The following is a 21939-nucleotide window of genomic DNA, read 5'->3' on the forward strand; positions in this document are numbered from 1 at the left end:
CATCTCCATGGGTAACTGTGCCTTGCCTGGCACCCACAGGCATGTGCTGTGTATGTTCATCCTCCCAGTAGCTCTCATTTAGTCAATAAAAAGCGAACACAAGTCGCCGTGTGTCGAAGGCTGTGCAAAGTGCTTATTCTATCTCAAAAAAGACCAAAAGAAAAAAGTTCCTAGCAACTCTCGGAGGGTGTGGCTTGGGTTGTGTTGGATACAAGGTCTTGGACATTCCTTCCAGCAGGAAGTGAATGAAGCCTGTCTCCTCTTGAATTCTGGCTGGTTCTGTGACCTCGCCTGACCAAAAGAAGCTGATGATGGTGATGCCGTGGAGCTTCCAGGGCTGGATAGCTTAAGAGAAGAGCAGCGCCCGCCTTCAAGTTTGACCCAGCTGCTCTTGAAAATCGGCCTATTGTAAGAAGTCTTGGACTGGCCCGCTCAGCCCAGCCCAGGACCCCACTAACAGCAGCCAAGTGACTGTTCTCACTCGTGTCACCCAGAGCAGAACTACCCGTCTGAGATCTGACAAGTTCTTGACCAGGAGGATCATGAAAAGGAGCCATTAGTGATTTCAACTCTGACTTTGGGGAGAAGCTAAAAGTGGTGTTAGAGTAAGTATGTGCCTTATGAACTAGGCTGATGCCTTATCTACTTATGTCATGTGCATTATATTAGGCGTATATATATATAATTAAATACAAGAAGGAACCGTCTCCACTAATAGTAAATTATTTAGCATGCTTGAAAAAGTAAACTACTTTGGGGCTGACTGTGAGGCAGCCACTAAAACAGGTTGAAATCCCTAAAGAAACTGAGACTACCTAGACATGTCAGACACTTCCATACAGTAGGAGCTTCAAGCGCAGGGTGCGGATCTAAAACTCATACTGTGCCGTATGTATTAAAGTGGGAGCTATTACCATTATAGGAATGAAAATTAGGGGATCTGAACCCCAGCCATTGTCTCCCTTATCTCTGGAGGAAGATGGAAACATGAGGGTCAGCCCTGGAGCGCCCTAAATGCTGGGTCTCTGTCAGCTCACCCTCACCTCAGCTTTCTGAGACAAACCAAAGAGGGGAGACCAAGTGTCCAAGAGAAATTCCAGGCACCCCCAGGGTGATGAGAGATGGCCAGAGGGTGACATTAGTTTTCACTGGACCAAAATCTGGTGTTGATAATAACATCTTTTTAATCACCCTCTACAGTTTTAAAAGTGCTACCCTTTAATCCTCTGAGTTTGGGTGCCTCCCCCACCCCCACCCCAGACCTATAGGACAGGGTAGTACTGCCCCTGTGAGTTCTGAGACTGTAACTCCGGTACTGGAGTAGAAAACCTCATCTTTCTCCCATGGAGTGGCTGGTGGTTTCAAACTGCTGACCTACTAACAGCTGTACTTGTAGCCACCAGCCCTATCTGTAGAGGCAGTAAACAGATCAGTGGCAACCAAAGGCTCCAGGGAGGGAAGGAGAGATGAACTGTTGGTCCATGGACATTTTTAGAGCAGCCAAATTATTCGGAATGGGACTGTAATGGTGAATTGTGGATTTATGCTTAACACCGTAAAGCCTGTTGTGATCCATGGACTTTCAATAGCAATGGATCAATTGGCTCCTTAATTGAACAAACCCAGTGCAAGAGGTTAGTAACAGGAGAAAGTGTGGGCAGGTGCGTAAGAACTCTGGACCGCCTATGCATTGTTTCGGTAAATAAAAAACGTCTCCAGAAAAGACAGTCTCGTAGTGTTTCCCCCAGCCTGCCCTGGGATTCCCTAGGGGACACGGATCTGTCTGGGCAGAGAGAGGTGTTCCAGTCCCCTAGAAGTGAAGGTGAAGGGTGGCCCCAGATGCTGCCTTTTGGGGGCCTTTTATCCTGTCCTTTGAAGGACGGCCGCTTCTTCCCCCGCTGGCAGACCTAAGCCTGAGAAGCAGGAGAGAAGCCTGGCCCAGGGAAAGCCCATGACTTTCAGGAGAGCCAACCTGTTGGGGAAAGATGGGGACCCAGGGTGCTATCAAAACGACCTGCCTTCACACCCTCCTTCCAGAGTCCACAGGAGACGCAGCCCTGCGTCCGAACTCCGGGCGCAGTCATTATGAAACGCCTTAAATATTTTTTATTGATACTGACCTCCCCCCACCCATTCCGTGCCCGCAGTTCTGAGATGCCCAGCATCGGGAAACCTAAAGTGTTGGCTGGCGGGCGGGGCGGCATAGCATGCCCGGAGAGCGTCTCTCCAGCGCCCTGCGCCTTGGCTGGAGGAAGGCATCCCAAGCTGGAGCCTCGGAGTCTCTCCAGAGGCCTGGTAGATGGACAAGGGCCGGGCGCGGCGGGGCGCAGGGAGCGTCCCCTGTGGTGGGAAGCCAGAGGTCTCTTCAGCGCGCAGTTTGGGGAGCGCGGCGGCGGCGGCTCAGAGGCACAGGCTGAGCTCTTTGTGCACGCGGCAGCGGTGGCACTGAACCACGCAGCACCAGTGGAAGCGGCACAGGCAGTTCTCCTCCAGCTGCACGCTCTCCTGGCGGTACCCGCGGCCGCAGCACAGCAGGTCGCAGCCGCTGAGGTCCGGGGCGCTGCTGTTGCAGGCGCGACCCCGCGTGCCAGGCGAGCCGGTGCGGCGGTTCGGAGCGCAGAAGTCTGGCGAGTCCGCGGCGTAGAGGAGGTCTGCGCGGCCCGGCGGCTTGAGCGTGCGCACGGCGGGCAGCAGGGCCTTGCCGTCGTTGGTGCCCATGACGCGCGAGGCGCCGTGGAAGCGCTCGAGCAGTCGCGCGCCCACCTCGCGGAACGGGGGCAGCTTCTGCCAGCAGGTGCGCAGCGCGCAGGAGCCCGACAGTCCATGGCACTTGCACTCGGTGCGCGTGTGGCTCCGCACGGCCTACGGGGAGCAGGGGACAGACAGAGGATGAAGGGTAGGGAGGGTGGTGGAAGAAAAGAAAGAAGGGGAGGGGGGCCAGAGAAAACAGAGTCTTGGAAGGGAGGAGACCAAGGGAATGTCAGCCCCAAAGAGAAGAGAGAAAGGAGGCCAGCATAGGCAAAGGGGGTGGGGTGGATGCCGGGGAAGCAGGGGCTGCGGTGGGTTGGGGGAAAGCAGAATGGGCAGCAGGGCTGAGAATCTTCCCGGAGCAGCTTCTCCGCCTCAGGAGGTGCAGCTGCCTAGGCTCAGCACCCCAACCCCAACCCGCTGGCCTTTTCATTTCTGCCAGAAGAGTGGACCGCCTGGGGATCTACCTCCTCCACCCTCCCCAACCCCTCTCAAGAAGTCTAGGGCCTGTCCTGACACTCCTCTGGATTGGGCAGGTGGGACCCCTCTTTCTCGCCCACCCAGTGCCTCAGTCCCAGCCCCAGAGGAAGGAGTGGGAAAATGGGGGAAGGGGTATTCCTAGAGCCCCGTAGAACACACAGCTCTCCTGAGAAGAGACCCCATTAGTCCTGAAGCTGGGGTGGGCTGAGGGAGGGAGAAAGAGTAGCAACCCCCTTGGAGATGCATGGGGCCAGGGTACCCAGAGAGGTGGTCTCTGTCCTCCACTCCTTTCCAATCCCTTTGACCCCCACCCCAACCCTGCTTCAGACCCCCTTTAAGCCCCTCCTTCCCTACGTGGTCCAGCTTCTAGTCTTCCTCCTGTCCCAGGCCTGGCATCTTGAGCCCTACTGACCCCAAGCCTGGCCCACCTGGCCCATCTCTGAGGTCTATCCTCCCTACCAGGGAGTCCCTAAGGGCCCTGTGTCCCCTCCCAGCCTGCCCACTGCAGCACAGCTCTGGTGCTGCTACATGATACCTTCTTGTAGACTGGCCACTTCCCTCCTCTCTCTGTCCAATGTCCACCGATGTGCTGGCTAGTCTTCTAGGGTACCCTGTCACATGAGCTCACTGTCCCGCCACAGGTTCCCAAATCGATGTCCACACGCGGATACCCACTCTTCCTCTCACCCTCACCACACGCCCCACCTCCCACCTGCACTCTCCCACGTCCACCCGCCCAACGCAAGCAGTCCAGTCGGTCACATCCAAGCACCCTATGTTCATTTGTTGGCACATACCTCCAAGTGCCCACACGCTCTACCATGCCCGGCCACCCCAGTCCACGCCCACCAGTTCTGCCACAAGGAGCTCTCACCAGCCGGCCCGCCTCATTGTTGTGCAGCTGCACGAGCGCACGGATGTCCCCGCGTCCCCGCTTGTGCTGCGCGTCCATGAAGAGCCTGGATTTCTCATCCCCGAAGTCCACGTCATCGCCGCAGCCTCCCCATTCCCAGGCGGCGCTGCCGTCAGGGGAGCCCCCGGGGCCTGGAGGCCCAGGGGTGCCCAGCAGGCCTGGGGGCCGAGGAGGGACGCGCCCACGGGGCGCCTGGCAGCCACACTGCAGCAGCTCGCCCAGGGAGCAGGCCTGCGTGACTGCGTGGCTGGCACCCGCCGCCGTTATAGCGAACACGAAGGCCGTCTCCCGAATGTCTGTGGGTGCAGGGATGAGCATCAGCGGGCAGGACCTGAGCTGGGTAGTGGGGGTCTGCGGTGGGTAGGTGGGGCGGCATGGCGTGGGGTTGGCATGGTCAGAGGGGGGTGTGGAGACCTATCCTCCAACTCCCCCAGGGGGGAGAAGGTGTCCCACCCCCAAGACCCCGCCCCACACTGACCCTGCTGCAGTATGCGCCCGAAGGCCTTGCTGTGGCTGGAGCAATTCCAGCGACGGAAACGGAACTGGAACTGACACTCGCGCACCCCCAGCCGGGCTCCGCGGGCCAACTCAGCCACCACTTCTGGCTCCTCCTGGCACAACTCGGCCTGCCGCCCAGCCAGCCGCCGGGCCTTGCGACAGATGTTGGTGGGATCCATGACCAGAGGGCTGCCCACGGCCCTGGGAACAGAGAGTGCATCAGGGGGGTCACTGGCTCCATCTCTCCTCCCACGTCCAAGGGTCTCCCTCCAGTCCAGACATGTTTCTTGGGGGTGGGGAATGAAGATCGAACAGAAGAGGTGCCAGAGTAGGTCTTCAAGATTCCCTGGTCAGGCCCCTTCTTAGGGAGCCCAGGTGGCATAATGGTGTCACTTGGGCTGTTGATCAGCAAGGTCAGCAGTTCTCAGCCACCAGCCCCTCCACGGGGAAGAAGACTGGACTTTCTACTCCTGTAGGCAGTTACAGTCTCAAAACGCACAGGGGCAGTTCTTCCCTGGCTGAGTTGAATGGCCGCGAGCAAGCGTCCCTTCTAAACTAGATTCTGGCTGATCATTGCTGTACAGCAAAGGGTCCCCCATTTATGGGCACTGTGTCTGTACACTCACTGCCCTGGAGTCAACGTGGACACCTAGTGAGGCTACAGGAACAGGGTAGAACGGCTCAACTCCAGGAGTTGAAAGCCCCCTCTTTCTACTGCGGAGCTGCTGCTGATTGCCATCAGAGGGCCTTGCAGATAGCAGTCCAATGCCTCACCATTACCCACCCAACAACAACAACTAGGGCTCCTTGCGGCTGTACAAGGTTTCCGTAATAGTGATAAGGCCTCCAAATAAATGCAGTACGTAGATCAATAAAAGGACACCTTGCTGCCGTCAATCTGATGACACCGGACTTGGGTTTGACTACCAAATAAAGCCAGGTTAAAGAGAGCCAAGGAAGACATTGACCGAAGGAAGATCAAGACGGCTGGCAAAGAAAAGAAAGCAAGGGCCCTAAAGAGTGAAGTGGACAGTGTGGCGGGGGATGGGGGAAGGAGGCAGGAGGGGGCAACCAGTGGCCTCAGCCACCCACTTCCTGGGTAGCCCTAATGCTAGCAGGCAGGGGGGCAATTCTGGGGCTATGGAAAGGAACGCCTCTTTGCTTCTTGGATCTATGGCAAGTCCTCCTTAGTTGCTTTTGGCCAGAGCCCCAGACTTACAGCAAGCTGGCTTCCAGAGCTGAGGGCGCTAAAGCAAGGCATGCAGGGAGGGAGGAAGAACCTAGGGCAAACCCTCAGGGAAATCTGGGAATGCTGAGAGAAGTAGGGAATGGAGTCTCTGTGAAAAGGCTAAGGCTCTCATTCCACAAAATAGAAGGTTGACCCTCCGATCCTGAGCGTGTCTGTTTTCCTGAACTGCACAGCAAGAGGAGGAAGCCAGGGCTGAATCTTGGGAGCATTGTTATGAAGTAGGTGATAGTGACCGTCTGTCTCCTACTCCAGTGTCTGTGGGTGGGTGGGGCGGGGGGCATTACCCATTGGGCTGCAATCCAAATGGTCGGCAGTTCAAAACCGCTAGGAGCTCCAAGGGGAAAGACTAGACTCTCTTTTCCCGTAAGCAGATAGTCTTGGAAATCCAAAAGGGGTCACTATGACTCCACGGTAGTGAGTTGGGCTTTTGAGGGAGCCCTTGTGTGGATGTGTTCCTGAGATCCCTGTCTTCTAGGAATGAGGGGTTCAGGGGTCATTTGAGACCACCCTGGGTGAGGAGAGGTGACACTAATAAGAGACAGAAAATATAGGGGGAAATGGTGTTCGATGGGTACCAAAGGTCGAGGCGGCCTCCTTTTCTATTTTTCTGTAGTTCTTATGCTCCATTGTCCCCATTTGCTGCTCAGCCACAGGCATGTTCTAGTTCTGCAGTGAGAGGAAATAGCAGCAAGAGGAATTTGGGTCTTATGTAGACCTTCTGAACAGTAAAGCATGAAAGACTTGAAGAGGCAAGCTTAGTCCTTAAAGGTCTCTCTCTCATACACACACACACACACACACACACACACACACACACACACACACATCCTGCCAGGTCGCTGTTATTACCCCTGTCCAAGTGGTCCAAGAACTGAAGTTCTCTCCTCTGTGGAGAGGTTTCTTCCCCTACCTCCTTAGCACTGGCTCCCAAAATATTCCCAACCCGAGAAAAGTGATAGGTTGATCAGTGAGACGTGGGCTAAGGGTAGGGCAGTCCAAGCTGACTCCCAATGGCCCAATGACATTCCAGAGTTGAGTGGATCTCTGAGGAGTCCTGACGATGCGGTCAGCACTGGCACCCACCAGCTACTCTACAGGGGAAAGATGTGGTACTCTGTCCTGTAATGTGGGACACTAACAAATGCCATTCCCACAGAGTCTCCCCTGACAGCTGTGCTGCCTTACAGTGAGCACATGGTTGATTCTGTCTCCCTGTAGAAGTAGACAATCTGATTATCTCCTGCCTCAGAGGCACCCATCCATCTGCCCGCATGCCTTCCCCCAATGCAGGTATTAGTTTTCCTCACCTGTGACCTTGGGGACTTTACTGTGATTACCACCCACCTTGTGATGGATATAACTCCTGAATATGCATGACTAATGGATATTTATAAAAGTTCCCAAATGATAAAATTGCTCACTCTCTCTGGCCCTGTCCCCTCTCCTCTGGTCCTCCTTCCCCTCTCCCACCCTCCCTCTCCTTCCCTCTCTTCTCTCTCTCTTGCCCTTTCCTTCTCCCACATCCCCACAGTGGACTATCAAGAAAGGCTGAGGTGAGCATGCTACCATAAATTGTGTCTGACACCTTTATTTTACTCTCTCCTATCTCTTTTATTCTCTATGACTTTACTATAATCTTTAATATTATAGCTGTACAATTGTGCTTACCAGACCCGTGATTATATGTTAGGGGCTGATTCCACTCACACTGTAACGATGACATTGTTATTTCGAGGTGCCATCAAGTCAGGTTTGACTCAGAGTGGCCCAGTGTACAGTAGAAGGAAACACTGCCGGTCCTGCGTCATCCTCACAATTGTTCCTGGGTCAATCCATCTTGTGGAGGGCCTTCCTCTTTTTTGCTGCCCCGCTACTCTACCAAGGATGCTGTCCTTCTCCAGGGACACGGTTGATCACGGCTGACAACATGTTCTAAAGATTACATTACAGCCTTGGAAATTCTACGAGGCATTTTGACTCTGTCCTGTAGGGTCAAGATGAACCCAACTATACTCAATGGCTAAGGGTTTGATTTTTTAAAATCTACCGTTTCTAGATGTATAGACACACATCAATTAGGTAAATAAATATTTCTGTCTATCTTTCATCTGCCACCTCACCCCCATCCACCTATTTCATCTCATCACCAAAGAATTTCCGAGGGCTTGTACACGGGCAATAGATAGGTAAGGTTGTACAGGTACAAGTTGTATATGGTTATACAGGGGCAGTAGGGAAGAGTGTTGGGATCATCCGATTTCCCCTGGTCTCTTTTAGATTTCTTCATTCTAGCAGATTAATTAACTGCTTAATTCATATTTCCCCCATTTTAATTATGAAAACCTGCATATGAATAATTGACGTAATAGTACCTCACTACCATCTAATTGATTTCAACTCACAGCAACGCTATAGGAAAGAAGTGTATCTGCCACTATTGGTTTCCAAAGCTTTAAATCTCTACAGGCATACACAGCTTCGTTTTTCTCCCGAGGATCGGCTAGTGGGTTTGAACTGCTGACCTTCTGGTTATCAGCCCAATGTGCAACCCATTACATCACCAAGGCTCCTTACATAATAGTATAGGAGCACCATTTAATTCATGGTGTTTGAATTAGTGAGTGAAAGAACAATTGCATGAGCCATCTAAGGAAGAGGGCCTTACTTGGACCCAGCCTTTGCTTATCCCTTTGTTATTTGATGACTGACTCCTAATCAATTTCCTGTCCCCCATTAGGATTCAGAAGTAGGGAAGAAGGCCTCTCTACAAGCTGTCCTCCTGTCACCTGTCTAGCTGGTTAGGACCCCACTTTCAAGTCTGGGGCTCAGCAAACCCTGCCACTCCCACATCCCATGGCTCCAAGTTTTTCTCTCCCCCCACCCCAACTCCCACACTTCATGCCTTCAACCCCCTACCCCACCAACTCCCTACTTTCCCAAGGTTAACTGGTCTTATCTTCCCAAGGTTACAGTGCCCCATCCCTCTCTTCTCCCTCCCTCCTTCATCTCACCTCCCTGGGAAATCAAGAGGAGGCAGAGGCACTGGAGGGAGAAAGGGGAAAACCTCTGACCTTGTCTGTTTCTTAGAGGAGCTAGAGATAGGAGGCTGAAGGGTAGGGCCTGGGAGTATGAGACAAAGGGAGGAAAGGAGGCAGAAGCTGGGCAGGCCTTTATTGGGGTTGGGGGCAGGGGTGTTGCCCCCAGACTAGTTCTTGGTCAGGATCTGGCTCCCAGGCTGCTGGCTGCCTGGGAACTGGCCTTGTTTATGAGCTGGTCAGGAGGAGGGATGGGCAGGAGTAGCAGTCAGAATCCCAAGGGACCAGTTTGCTCCCTGCCCTCCTGTCCTCACTCCCATCCTAAAGTCATAGGAAAGGAAGCTTCAGAAGGGGAGGGGCACTGGGGCATCCAGCAGCCCAAACTTCTGATGCTGCCGCCATCAGCTGAGTAAGCTGAGACACTGGGGCAGGTGGTCCCCTGCTGGGGCTTCAGAAACACAAGAGGGCCCTGGCAGCTTCCCTCCACCAACACTTGACTCCACAAGAGTACTCCCCAACCTCACCATCTCCTCCCATCTTTCCCTGCTGCTTCCAGAGAGAGAGAATGGGCTGTTTTCTGGGCCTCAGGGGTGGAAGGGGGTGGGGGTGAGGGAGATTGGAGTCAGCATTGACCCAAGATCATCCTAGAACTGTGCCCTTTTGAGGGCTTGTACATGGTGGGGGGGGGGGGGACACAGCAGTGGAAGTAAAACCTGGGATTCTAACCCCACAGCCGTTCTTGGGCAAAGGAAAACATGAGGCCAGTCCTAAAGGAAATGAGCACGCAGACAAGAAGGGACAAGCCAAGGCGTGGCCATTTTAACTGGCCAGGCCTGCGTCTAGAGCTTTCTCTCCGGAAACATATTTGATGGCAGTGTTGGGGGTCAGGAGCAGAGTGAGGTGATATTAGGAGCCAGCCAGTTTTTATTGGGCAACCTCTGTGAACCTCAATCTTGGTTAGGTCCCAGGCTTCTGGCTTAATCTACCATTCTGTCTCTGGGCTCAGAGGGCCTAAGAGAAGGGCAGACAGAGATCATGGAGTGCAGTCCAGGCCTGTTTTACAGATGAGCTCTATGGGAGGGGTGACTGACCCGGCCACTCCATGGTGGGCATCCAATGCAAGATAAGTTAGGTGCGTATTAGAAAAGCTAAATGTGACTGGCTCCTTTCTCAAAGACAACACTTTCTACTCCCCTAAAATTTTAAATATATATATAAAACTGGGGGGGGAGGGGGAGGGAAGAGTTGCAGTCTCAGAAAGCCACAGGGGTAATTCTACCTTGTCCTATAAGGTTCACTATGAGTTGGAATCAACTCGATGGGAATGAGTAGCTTTTCTTTTCTTTCTTTGAAATGGAGTTGGAGAGAAAGGCCATTAAGGAGCAGACCCCAGGTGGCCTCACGCACCATCCAGTTTTGGCTCCTAGCTCTTGGTCAACCTCTGAATCCTCCCCCTATCACACATGTCATCACTGCCCTTCATATCCATAACTTCCAGGTCACCAGTTTGAAACCACTAGATGCTCCCTGGAAGAGAGATGAGGTGTTCTATTCCCATAAATAATTAAAGTCTCTGAAACCCAGAGAGGTGGTTCTAGCCTGTCTTACAGCATCACTTTGAGTCAGCATCGACTTGATGGCAGAATTGGGTTGGGTTTGGGTTTAAAGTACAGTCTGATGCATGGTAAGCCCACGTGCTATGGAGCACAACTGTCTCCTAGCGTTCTCTTGGCTGTAAGCTTGACAGAAGCTGAGCACCAGGCCTGCCTACCTTCCCTGCCACTGGGTAGGTTGAACTGCCAACCTCTGGGTTAGCAGTGACTCACAAACCATTTGAGCTGCCCGGGGACCTTCTCTAAGACCTCCCTTCAAACCTCATGCCCCCTAAGGAGCAGCTAAGGAGCAGTGTTGGAATACTCAGCCAGCAAAGTAAGCACCAGTTTCCTTGTGCTTTCTGACTGATCTGTAGTGAACAGTGCCACATAGGGAAGTGGTGAGAAGTACCTGTGAAACTGTTCACGACAAATCAGTCCGGAAGGCAGCTCTGTTCTGTCCGTATAGGCTCACTGTCAGTTACCACAGGACTGGGTGGCAGTGGGTTTTGATGCTGAACATGTCCTGAGCCCCTGAAGTTGGCACACAGGAAGTATTGGTTGAACGGTTCAGCTCGGGAGAGGAAATGGTGAAGAGCGTCAACTTCCTGGGTTCCACGTGCAGAGCCAGACCAAAGAGGCAGCTTCCCGCTGAGTTTTTGGCTTCTCATTCACATCCTTCTCTTGGGTAGAAGAACAGAAGGGATGCCCAAGAACACCCACTTCAACTCTCTGCCTGACTCTCTTGGCCTGTGCCAATCTATCAAAGCTTGCCTGGGGACCAGCTCCCCCTCTAGGATCCCTCCTCCTCCCCACCGGGCACTGCTCCGTGGATTTCCGAGGCCAGACAGTGCCCCTGAAGGGTCCCAGAGTCAGCGCCCTTCCCCCAAGGTTCCTTGTCTGACCCCACCTCCCAGGAACCAGCAGAGGGAGCCCTGAGCCCTGGGGCTGTGGGTGGGGGCTGCACAGGAGTGGGGGAGGTGGGTGGTGGAGAAGGGGCAGAAAAATGTTGCCTGGCGGCTGCGAGGCGGCTGGGCCCGGGCCTGTGCCCGCCCGCCTGTCCTGTCCTGCTCTGTCTAACTCGGTAATTACCACTCCCCCTTCCCAGCCCCTACCCCCAGCCCAACCACAACATCAAAGCCCGAGATGCCCCCACTCCATTAACCCCATCCTCCCCACCGCCCACCAGGTGCCCCCTTCCACTCTTCCTCCTCCTCCACCTCCTCCTCCTCCTCCTCCTCCTCCTCCTCCTCCTCCTCTTCCTCCTCGACTGACCCAATTTGGTTCCCTCTGCCGCGTCTGGAGCGCAGCGCTAGCTCGGGTCCCCTCCCATCCCCTGCTCCTCCTCGCTGGCTCCGGAGAGGCGGGACTTCTCCTGGCCTGACCAACTCCACCGTGCACTTCCCCATCGTCTAGGGCTGGGGTTGGGGGGCCTCCACTTCTGGGGTTGAGGGGGATCCTTCTTCTGCTCTTCCTTACTGGTGGGTGGGGGGCATCTGAAGGTGGTGGTGAGAAGACTGAAGGGGCCGATGTGTGTCTATGTGTGCTGGGAGTGGGGGACAGGACGCTGCACCTCTTTCCTGCTCTGCCACCCCCTCTCCACGTAGCAGGAGGCAGACACCAGCATTCTGGGTGGCCTTGGACAAGTTACCTCCTGTCCCCGGCCGTGGTGCCCTCCTGAGGCCGATGCTCTGGAAGGCCCTTCGGGTCTCCTTTCGAGATGAAACCGAGGGCTTGGGGCTCAAGGCGGTAGCCCGTGTGGCGAGGTGGACCAGGGAAGTTCGAGCCCTCGCCAGGGCTCAGCCTCTCCCCGCAGTAGTCCCTGAGAGGCACGTGAGGCTGCACCCCCACCACCCTGCGGGAAAGCGGGCGCAGCTACAGGGCGCCCTCCCGCGTCAGTCGGCGGAGGAACACCCCGCGCAGTGCCCGCACCCCCAGCTTTCCGCCCGGCACCGGCCCCGCGCCCGCTCTCAGCCCGCCTGCGCCGCGCGCCCTCCGCAGCTTCGCCGCCCCCTCGCAACGCCCCCTCTGGAATCACACCCGCCGCCGCCCCGGCCGTCCCCATCAACTCTCCACCGCCTTCTCCACTGGCTCCCGATTTCCAAGGAGAACGGGGCAGCAGGGGCCTGCACACCCCAGGAAATGATATGGTGCCAGGACTCGGGTGGGCTGGGGCATGCTCGGGGCCGGGGTGCGCCAGCCTCCTGTGCCCCTGCCCTTTTCCGCTCACAGCCCCATTGTCTCCCTTCAGGGGCAGCTGCCAAGGCCGGAGGCCTAGAGTGGGGAATGGACGGCCACCCCACCCCCATCGCACTGCACCCCACCCCACCCTTCGCTCTGCGGGGGAGGGGCAGCAAGAGAACGGCTCACGAAGTGCCAGGGGCTCCAGAGAAAGACAGGCCCAGCCTGGGATAGAAGGTGGGATCCCAGTTGGAAAAGCTGAGGGCCAGGATGAAGCCTGGGTCCTTTCCCTACCTCCCGGGGTGGGGTTGGGGGCTGGGACGGGGCTGTCCTAGTCCTAGACTTCTTGGTCTCTTCGCAAATGAAAGAGGAAGGGGTGCAAAGTGCGAGATGAGAGGAGTGGGAAGCGGGGAGGGAGGAACGCGACTGGGTTGTGTTTTTCCGAGTAAAACCGGGGAGGGATCTTCTCTCACTGAACATATAAACCAGAAAGAGGAAGAGAGAAGAGGGGAGATTGATTTGGCTATTTTGGGGACAGTGAGCTATTTTCTGCATCCAGTGATTGAAGGTATAATGAAAAGTCGGGACAGACATGGAGAACTTCCTGTGGAAAGTTGGGATAGGGTGGGGGAGCAGGGTGGAGGAGGTGAGTGCTGGTGACCAGGAAGTCATAGCCTCTTTCTGCCTCACACTCCAGAGGAGGACTGCCAGGGCCAGGTGGCCCCGAGGCAGTGGGCTGGACAAAGGACCTCAAGAGGCCTGGCTGATGTCCTAGAATCCGAGATTCACAGAGATAAGGCTACAGATGGGAGAGACAGGCAGAGAGGCCTGAGGCAGAGCTTAGAAAGCAGGCAGTTGGAGGAAGAAGGCGGAGAAAGGATGAAGGTAGAAGGTAACTTCTCTGGAACCTGGAACCTGTTCTTGGAGCAGATTCAGCAGCATGGGCCACTCCCTGCCAGGACCCTCCCACCCTAAACAGGACTGTTGAGCCGTCTGCTAGCAGTTCAGAAAGGGTTGCCCTAGCTGTTGGGCTCTTTTCCTGGGCACCACTGGAGCTGCAGCCTGGCTGGCATCCCTGAGAAGGGGCCAGCAAGTCTGTCCTAGACAGCAGCATGTGACCTGTAGGCTCCTGGCCTGAACCCTCTCTGCAGAAGTGGGTTGGGCAGTGGCAAAAGGGAGGTGGGGGTGGGGAGGGGGTGGGGGGGGAGGCAGGCAGGCAGGTAAGCAGTCACCAATTCTTAAAGGACCAAAGGAATGAAGCCTCAGAGATAGAGGCGAGTGAGGGGGGGGGAACAGTGGGGCTGGGAATGGGGGGGGGGCGGGAGAGGCAGGTTCTCTCTGTGTGGACACCTTATCAACACAGCCCCTCACTCTTCACCCGGCTGGTTCCCCATGCAACTGTGGCCATGAAGGCTCCTGTGTTCTCCCACACCTGCTCTACTCACCTCCCCCACACCCTCTGCTTCCCAGCCCCCACCCTCTGCTTCCCAGCCCCCACCCTCTCCTTCCCAGCTGGTCAGTTCCCAAGACCAGCCCTTCTTCCTCAGCTTGGCAGCCACACCCCACACAAAGGAACCTCCATGGGTTCTCAAAAATGGGGGTACACACACCCAACAACATTTCCCAAAGGAACCCCAGCCCCTGCTGGATGGGTGGGGGGCATGGGGGAAGTGGTCTCTGGGCCTAAAGACAAAGTCTCTGATGCCAGACCCATCATTATGTGGTGCCGGGTTGTGTCAGGTGTCCAGAGAAGAGAAGGCCTCACAGGGAGAACAACTATCTTAAAGGAAGTGGTGTTTGAATAGGAAGGATGGAAGCAATTTAAACAGTGGGAAAGGAAGCGGCCACCACAAGAAAGAGCAAAGACAAGATGAGAGGGGTTTTGGGGTACAGGGACAGAGAGGAGAAACCACACAATATTGCTTAGGACCTTGGGTTTGCCATTTGATTATGTTTTACATACATCCCCCTTTCAGCTGTGAGGGGGTATCCTTGTGGGGGACCTGAGGTTTGGAGGGGGGGGCTGACAACATGTATTGAGTGCCTCTTCATGTCAGATCCCGCGTAGGTCGTCTCCCTCAAGCAATCCCTCTTTTGCTGTTCAGCCATGAGGTGGGGAGAAGAGGACTTGCTTAGGGCCACATAGCAGATCTGTCTAATTTTAAAGTTGTTATTCCAGATGTGTGGTCTCTAGCCGAGATATGGTGTCGTCTTGGATTTGCCCCCTCAGTGGCACCCCCGAGGGGCATCTCCCCAAAATGACAGAAGAGGGACCGCGGCCAGTAGCTTCCTGTGTGGGCATATGCTTGCTATCTCCCCAGAGCACAAGGGTCTGCCTGCCCCACCCGCCTTCCAAATCTAGGGGGCGGAGGAGGAGCAGAGGGTGCAGATTCCAGCCAATGACGTCGCGATATGCAAATTGGCAAGGCCCTGCCCTATTATGATTGGCTGGTCCCGTCTCTTTCTCTCTCTCTCCCTCTCTCTGGTCCTAGTCCCTCCTCTCCAAACTCTAAACTATTCTGGGCGGGTAGTCTCAGCTTCGGAGATCTCCGAGCGGGAGAGGTGAAAAAAAATGTTCGGGATTCGATCTCCGAATGGTCCCAGCACAGCGTCCACCTCCCCTGTCCCCGTCCGCTCCGGGCTTCCCGCACGCACCCTTCGCCGCCCAGGTGTCGGCTCCAGAAGCCCAGGGCCAGGTCCTGCAGGCAGCGCGGGGAAGACGCCCCCATTCTTCCTTGACCGAGCCTCCCTCCCTCGAACCAGTCCCCTCCCAAGTCCTGTACCTCCCGGGCTGCACATTTCGTCCACGCCTGGGAGGACCGGGGGAGGGGGCTGGAGAGCTTTCTTGCCTTTCCGCGGCTTCCTTATTCAGGGATTAGGAGCTCAAGCAAGCCAGGATCCTGACTCAGTTTCCCCTTTACACACTCTCTCCGAAGGAACCCGGAGAGAAGCTGGTGGGTTGGGGAGGAACAGCTGTTTGTCCTTCCTGCCTTGAGGCGCCTCACCTTCTTCCTCTTTTCCCCAAATCCAGTTCCCTCCCCTTATTCCCGGGCTGCCCCACACTCTCCTTCGTTCTGAGCCCGGACTACAGGTCACCCCAGCTCTCTCGGCCCTCTCGGCCGTGAAAGGAGAGCGGGGGGGTGGGGGGCGGGGGCGGCCACCACGGAATGCCGCTTGGCCCCTTCCCAGGTGTTAGGATGATTCAAGTGGCAGTGGAGGAGCGCCCCTGGCCCACCGCGCGAGGGGAACGGCACGCACCTGGCCGGGGCGCACAGGTAGATCTCGGAGCGGCCGGGCGCGCGCCGAGCCCCCTCCCGGCGCCGGGGTTTCGCCTTTGAGGGCGGCGCGCACTCACCACCACAGTCCGCCGACGTGCGCGGGGCACAGCAGCAGCAGCAGCAGCAGCCCCGGGCGGGCAGGCGCGGGCGGCAGCATGGTGGCCGCTCGAGGGCCGGCGGGCTGGGGCGCGGGCAGGGGGCGAGGCGGGCCGAGCCGGCGCGCGCGGGGCCCGGGCGTCAAGGCGAGAGCGGCGGCGGCGGCCGGGAGGCGACGGCTGGGACGGCGGCGGCGGTGGGGGGGCCCATCCCGGGCCTGGAGGGCGAGGCGGAGGCGGGGAGCGCGCGGGGCAGCCAGCGCCTGTCTCCTGCAGAGCTCGCTCGGGAGAAGAAATCAGAGCCGGGGGCGGGGGTGGAAGGGAGCGGGCCGGGCGGGGGCGGGGGGCAGGGGAGCCGTGGGGGTGGCAGTTGCGACAGTCGGGCGGCGGGACTCTCCGAGGGAGCCGTGCGCCCCGGGGCGGCGGGCGCAGAGCGCAGAGCGCACGGAGGGCGGGCGCAGGGTCCCGGGGCGGGGCCGAGCGCTAAGGGGTGCGGGACCTGCCCGCCGCGCCCCCTAGCCAAGCCGCCCCGGACCGCGCGCCCCCGCCACCCCCGCCGCGGGACTCGGGGGGCCTAGAGGGGCGGGGCACTAGGGTGGAGAGGGGCAAAGGGGGAAAGGCAGAGGCGCTGCGGGCTGGGGAGCGGGCTGGGAGGGAGACGTTTGACAGGTTTGTTGACTGTAAAGAGAGAAAACTTCCCAGGAATGAGGGAGTTGGGGGGGGGGGGCGGTGCGGAGGCAGATGTTGGCGCTGGGGGCCAGGAGAAAGGCGGCCTGGGTCGCGGAGAGCTGCGGAGAAGGGAGGTCGAAAGCTGCGTCCCGACGGGTCCTGCAGGGGTCACCTCCTTCCGCCCCCCCCCCATGTCCCTTCCTCATCTTCTGCAAAGCCAGCGAGGACGGGACCCGGCCTTCGCTCTGCTCTGACCCCCCAGCTGTCCTGCCGCTCCCACCCGCGCCCATGGCGGGCTGGGAGATTGGACCACAGGACCAGCCACTATCGCCGCTGGCGGCGCTGGGTTAAGGGAGTGAGAGTGTGAGCTGGAGTGGGAGGGCGAGCAGCTGCCTCCCAAAGATAGGGGGTCGGTCAGAGGCGCCCAACTCCGCCCCGCTTCTCTTGTCTGTGCCCGTGGTTCCTGCCTCAATTTCCCCCCTTACTTGGCCTGGGCAGAGGAGGTTGGGGAGAGAGCTGCAGGTGAAATGGCCATTTATCAGATTTATCAGACACAAAAATGTCTTTGATGCCCCCTGGCCCCCTCCCCAAGGAAGGGAGATCAAAGGCCCCGTGGGGAGGAGGGACAGCTCCATTCATCACGCCGAGAGTGAGCTGGCAGCCAGTCGGCAGCCCTGCTCCTCCAGCCAGTGCAGGGCAACCTCTGCCCCACCACGAGGCAGGGGTGCCAAAGACAGGTGGTGGGGGGCATTCCACAGCAGGGGCCAAACCCTCCAGCCCTTCCCCATCATGGAGTGTGGGCGTATAGCCACCATCCCATAAGGGAACCAATGGCAGTGTATGGAGGGTAGACAGAAGGTCTCAAGCTTGCGGTGGCAGACACTCGAGGTGTGGGAGGAGAGCTCGCTCGTGGTCGTTTGTGGAGCATTTGAGATCAGGTGGTGAGGCCACAGCAAGAGAGACTCACCCTTAAGACAGGGAGACAGGGAGGAAAGGCAGGATCTTGAGCCCCCCAGAGTGGGGACAAGTGGCTCAATTTGAAGCTCAGTGACCATGGCAGTGTGCTTCAGGAGATGAGGCAGGTGTGAAATAAGAATGGTGACCAAGCAGGATTGAAATGCAGCAGCGCCTCCTTGGGCACACCTGGGGCCCCTGGACCAGGGAGTGCATCTCTAGAAGTTCTGGCTTCCCAGAACTTGATGAGTGGGTGGGCACCCAGCAGGGAAGAAAAGGAAGGGCCAGTGAGGGGGAGGGCCCAATGCTGTTCGTCATGCCCGCCCCCCACCTTTAACCTTTAGCAGAACCAAGATGCCACACAGATCAGCTTTGTGCCCAGTCCCTGCTTCTGTAGGGCGATGCCAAGCTGGGCACTTGCATCCACAGGCGCACCCTGGTTGGGCACACACTCAAGCCAGATGGCACCCAACAGATGGCAGGAGAGCCCTGGGGCTTCCTGGGGGCTGCAGGTGGTCAACAACCAGCCCCCAGGAAGCCATTACTTGTGTAACAAGCCCCCTGCCCACCCCTGCCCCCACCCGCTGCTACTGTTATTGCAGGTTATGAAATGCTCTCTCTATCCTGCATTCTTCTCCGAGGCAAGAATTTTAATGTATTTGTCTTTGTCATCAGGGGACCTGGGCTCTGGGACCGCCCTGCCTCTGCCTGAGGAAGGAGCACCCCAAGTCTAGTCCCAGCTGCCTTCAGACCCCAGCCTCTCTCCATGGCCTAGACCTGCCCCCCATCCCCACCCCCCACTCCAGACACAGCCTCTCTGTGGGGTGGATAAAAATGATGTTATTGAAACAACAGAATTGGGAGCAGTGGCAGGGAGCAGGGATCAGCTCAGGAAACTGGGGCGCTTGCCAAGAAGCCTTCTCCCCCGCAGGCGGCCTTCTGCCCCCACCCCCCACCTTTCCTACAAACAGGAACAGCCCGCCCCACCCCTTCTGCTGCTCTCACTCTGGCCAGAGCTTGCAGAAATATGTGCCGCCCCTGGACTCCTTAAGTCCTTGTCCTTCCCCCAGAGTCCCATTCCAAAGCCAGTTGGCCCAGGAGTACCCGAAGGAGTGTTGGGCAGGACAGACTGGAATCTGTGATGGGCAAAACTCCTGGATCCCAAATTCTGGGGCTTCCTACCCAGGGCAAGCCTCTGTCCCCACACCCTCTTGTCCTCTCAGAAGCTCTCTGGGGCTGCCTGCACCTAGGCAGAGCAGGGGCAATGGCTTTCACGCATACATCCCCAAACCTTCAGATGGATGAGTTTAGATGTCCCAGGAGACTTCAGTCCACTGCTGTTAATGTTAGACTTCCCGCAGAATAGGGCTTGGGAGATCCAAGCAGAGACCCCAGAAGATAAATCATGATTCTCTCTCTCTCTCTCTCTCTCTCTCTCTCTCTCTCTCTCTCTCTCTCTCTCTCTCTCTCTCTCTCTCTCTCTCTCACACACACACACACACTCACTCACAAACCTGGGCATATGCTTCCATATGTTGTAAATTGCTGTCAAGTTGAGTGCTGGTTGATGGGGACCCCATGTGTGCAGAATGCCATAGGGCTTTCATAGCTGTGACCTTTGGGAAGCTTTCAGACATGTACTCTGAAGCTCATCTGCCGGCCCCCAGACCATGCAGGCTACCTTCACACTCGGGTATAGGTATGGGTAGACACACAGATGGGCTGGCTCAAGAGGAGACACTTGCCTTTCTCCCTGGAGATCACACACACACACACACACACACACACACACAGTGCGGAGTTACGTCCCTAAGTGGTTGGACTTGGAGGGACTCAGCAGTCCAGAATGGACAGCAGGAATAGGGAGAAGCTGGCTCAGTCCCCTTCTCTCTGTCTCCTGGAAGCTAAGCCCTCACCATTTCCTCCAATGCTCTGCTTAAGGTCTTCTGAACCTGTTAACTCCACTCCAGGCTCTGGAGAGGAGGCGGAGGCGGTGAAGGAGAGAGAAGGGTGTCTGGCTGTGGGGTTGGAAGGAAGGAGGAGCAGAGGTGGGGTCTGTGGAGGGGGGAGAGAGGCAGCTGGAGATAGATAACATCACAATTGCTGCAGGCAAAGCCTAGCCCTCTGTCTCTTTTGGATTCTCTCTCACTGTCTTTTGTATGTCTTTTCAAGTCTCTTCCATCTCCATAATTTGCTCTCCTTCTGTTTGAGTCTGCCTCTAAATCACTTTCTCTGTTTCTTTGTTTCTCCTAAAGACTGAAGCTGCAGGAGCCCAGGAATTTAGGCCTGTGACCCTTCCCCTCCCAGTAACCTCCCTCTCTCCTCCCCTCCTCCCATCCCATCCCTTCCCTTCTCTTCCTTTCCCTTCTTCCTTCGCAGGCCCAGGAACCTAATTCTCATCCCCTTAGGGTAGTGCACAAGGCTTGAGAATTCCTAAGGGGCCTGGTCTCTGGCTCCCAGGAGGACTGAGAAAGGAAAAGCAAACCTCCAGAGACATGGAGAGAAAGGGAGAGAGAGAGAAAGAGAGAGAGAGAGAGAGAGAGAGAGAGAGAGAGAGAGAGAGAGAGAGAGAGAGAAGAGGAGAAGCAGCGAGATCCACACAGATCCAGGATCCTCCTCTCCCTCTGTGTCTCCACCCCAGCTTCCCTCCAGTCCACCTGAAGTCAAGAGCTCATCGGAATCTGCCTTTCTGACTGAGTTTGGGAGCTTGAATGACTGGGTCCCACCTTTAGCCAGCCTGACCCTGCCATGCAGGCTAAGTTCCCTCTGGGGGACTTTGGGACCTCCTACCCCAGACTTGAGCCCACCTGCCTTACATCTTTTTCACCTCACACCCCAGGCCATGCCCCCAATCCCAGGGAGAAAGAACGGAAGGAGGGGCATGGAGAGGGGAAGCAGAGGTGAGGAGGAAGGGCCATTGCCCACCCACCAGGACTGGGCTGGGGGAGCGCCAGGGAACATTTGTTTCCACTTAGCTCAGCCCCAGTGGCCCCGAGTGGGAGTGATTGGACCCCAGGGTTTCTCCAGTCCTCTCAGCCCAGGCCTGGCTCCTGCGGGATTGACTCTAGGGTGGGCAGAGGCCTCTGGTACGGCCACCACTCTCTCTTCCCTTTGCTTCTCCAATCTCCCAGGCAACACCTTCTATCCCCGCTGTTTCTGCTCTCCCCTCGGAACCAACAAGGCTCCTCAGACCAGGTCTCCAGACCCAATCTCTTCTCCTTTCTTTCCTAGGGCAGCAGTGTGCACACTTCTCGTCGAAAACCTGCCACGTGCCAGGTATCCAGGTGGGCGGTGGAGGAACGATGGTGAACAAAAGCAGACATAACCCCACAACACTCTTGTGGATCTTTATCATAGCACAACCACTAAGGGGAAACCCTCCTGAGGTGATGGAGGACAAGGAGAAGGACTGGGAGAGGCTTTGATGGAGAACTGACCAGGTCATGGAAGGAAGATGGAGCAGGAGGGTGTGTGTGTGTGTGTGTGTGTGTGTGTGTGTGTGTGTGTGTGAGAGAGAGAGAGAGAGAGAGAGAGAGAGAGAGAGAGAGAGAGAGAGAGAAATCAGACTGGTTTGATGGATATAAAATGAAAAGCAGTATAGTAGGAGAGGAGACTAGAGGGATTCGGTGGGAATCAGACCAAGTAAGGCCTTAAAGGTGGTGATAGTTAGGTTTTGTGTCTACTGGGCTGGGCCAGGATTCTCAGTGGGTTGCCAGTGCAGGCCTCCCCTATAATGCGTTCTAACAATTTGATCAACTCCGTGGTGGATCTGCTGAGTCAGTTACTCAGGTCATAGACCTGATGATACGTCCTTGGAGTTGTGGCCTATTGGGGATTTACGTAAATGCTGTGGAGAGCTTTCTTCTTCCTGCTGGTCAGGATTCTGCATCTGTTTCCTCAATCTCTGGTGGGTTTTTTTAAAAAAATACTTTTATTGGAGCCTCTTATCACCATCCATCCATCCATCCATCCATTGTGTCAAGCACATTTGCACATATGTTGCCATCATCACTTTCAAAACATTCTCCTTCTACTTGAGCCTTTACTATCAACTCCTCATTTTTCCCTCCCTCCCCACCCCTCCTCCCTCATGAACCCCTGATAACTTATAAATTATTATTTTCCTATCTTAGATCATCTGCTGCCTCCCTTCACCGACTTTTCTGTTGTTTGTCCCCCTGGGAGGGTGTTATATGTCGATCCTTGTGATCAGTTCCCCCTTTCTCTCCCACCTTCCTCCTATCCTC

At 56.4% G+C, this 21939-nt stretch overlaps 1 protein-coding gene across 2 annotated transcripts; it reads right to left on the reverse strand.

The window, feature by feature from the left end:
• Positions 1-1981: 1981 nt before the first annotated feature.
• WNT6 (Wnt family member 6) lies at positions 1982-16294 on the reverse strand. 2 transcript variants are annotated; one of them, XM_075529320.1, is made up of 4 exons: positions 16052-16294; positions 4620-4840; positions 4103-4437; positions 1982-2862 (listed from the first exon to the last, which is right to left on the reverse strand). In XM_075529320.1, exons 1-4 carry the CDS (start codon positions 16129-16131, stop codon positions 2401-2403), a joined length of 1098 nt encoding a protein of 365 aa, XP_075385435.1. In that variant the 5' UTR covers positions 16132-16294; the 3' UTR covers positions 1982-2400. The 2 variants fall into 2 exon arrangements, with proteins under 2 accessions (XP_075385435.1, XP_075385436.1); XM_075529321.1 differs by lacking the exon at positions 16052-16294 and adding an exon at positions 10928-11191.
• Between the last annotated feature and the right edge of the window lie 5645 nt (positions 16295-21939).

Source organism: Tenrec ecaudatus, chromosome 13 (genome assembly GCF_050624435.1).
Source record: "Tenrec ecaudatus isolate mTenEca1 chromosome 13, mTenEca1.hap1, whole genome shotgun sequence".
In the NCBI taxonomy this organism is placed as follows: domain Eukaryota; kingdom Metazoa; phylum Chordata; class Mammalia; order Afrosoricida; family Tenrecidae; genus Tenrec; species Tenrec ecaudatus.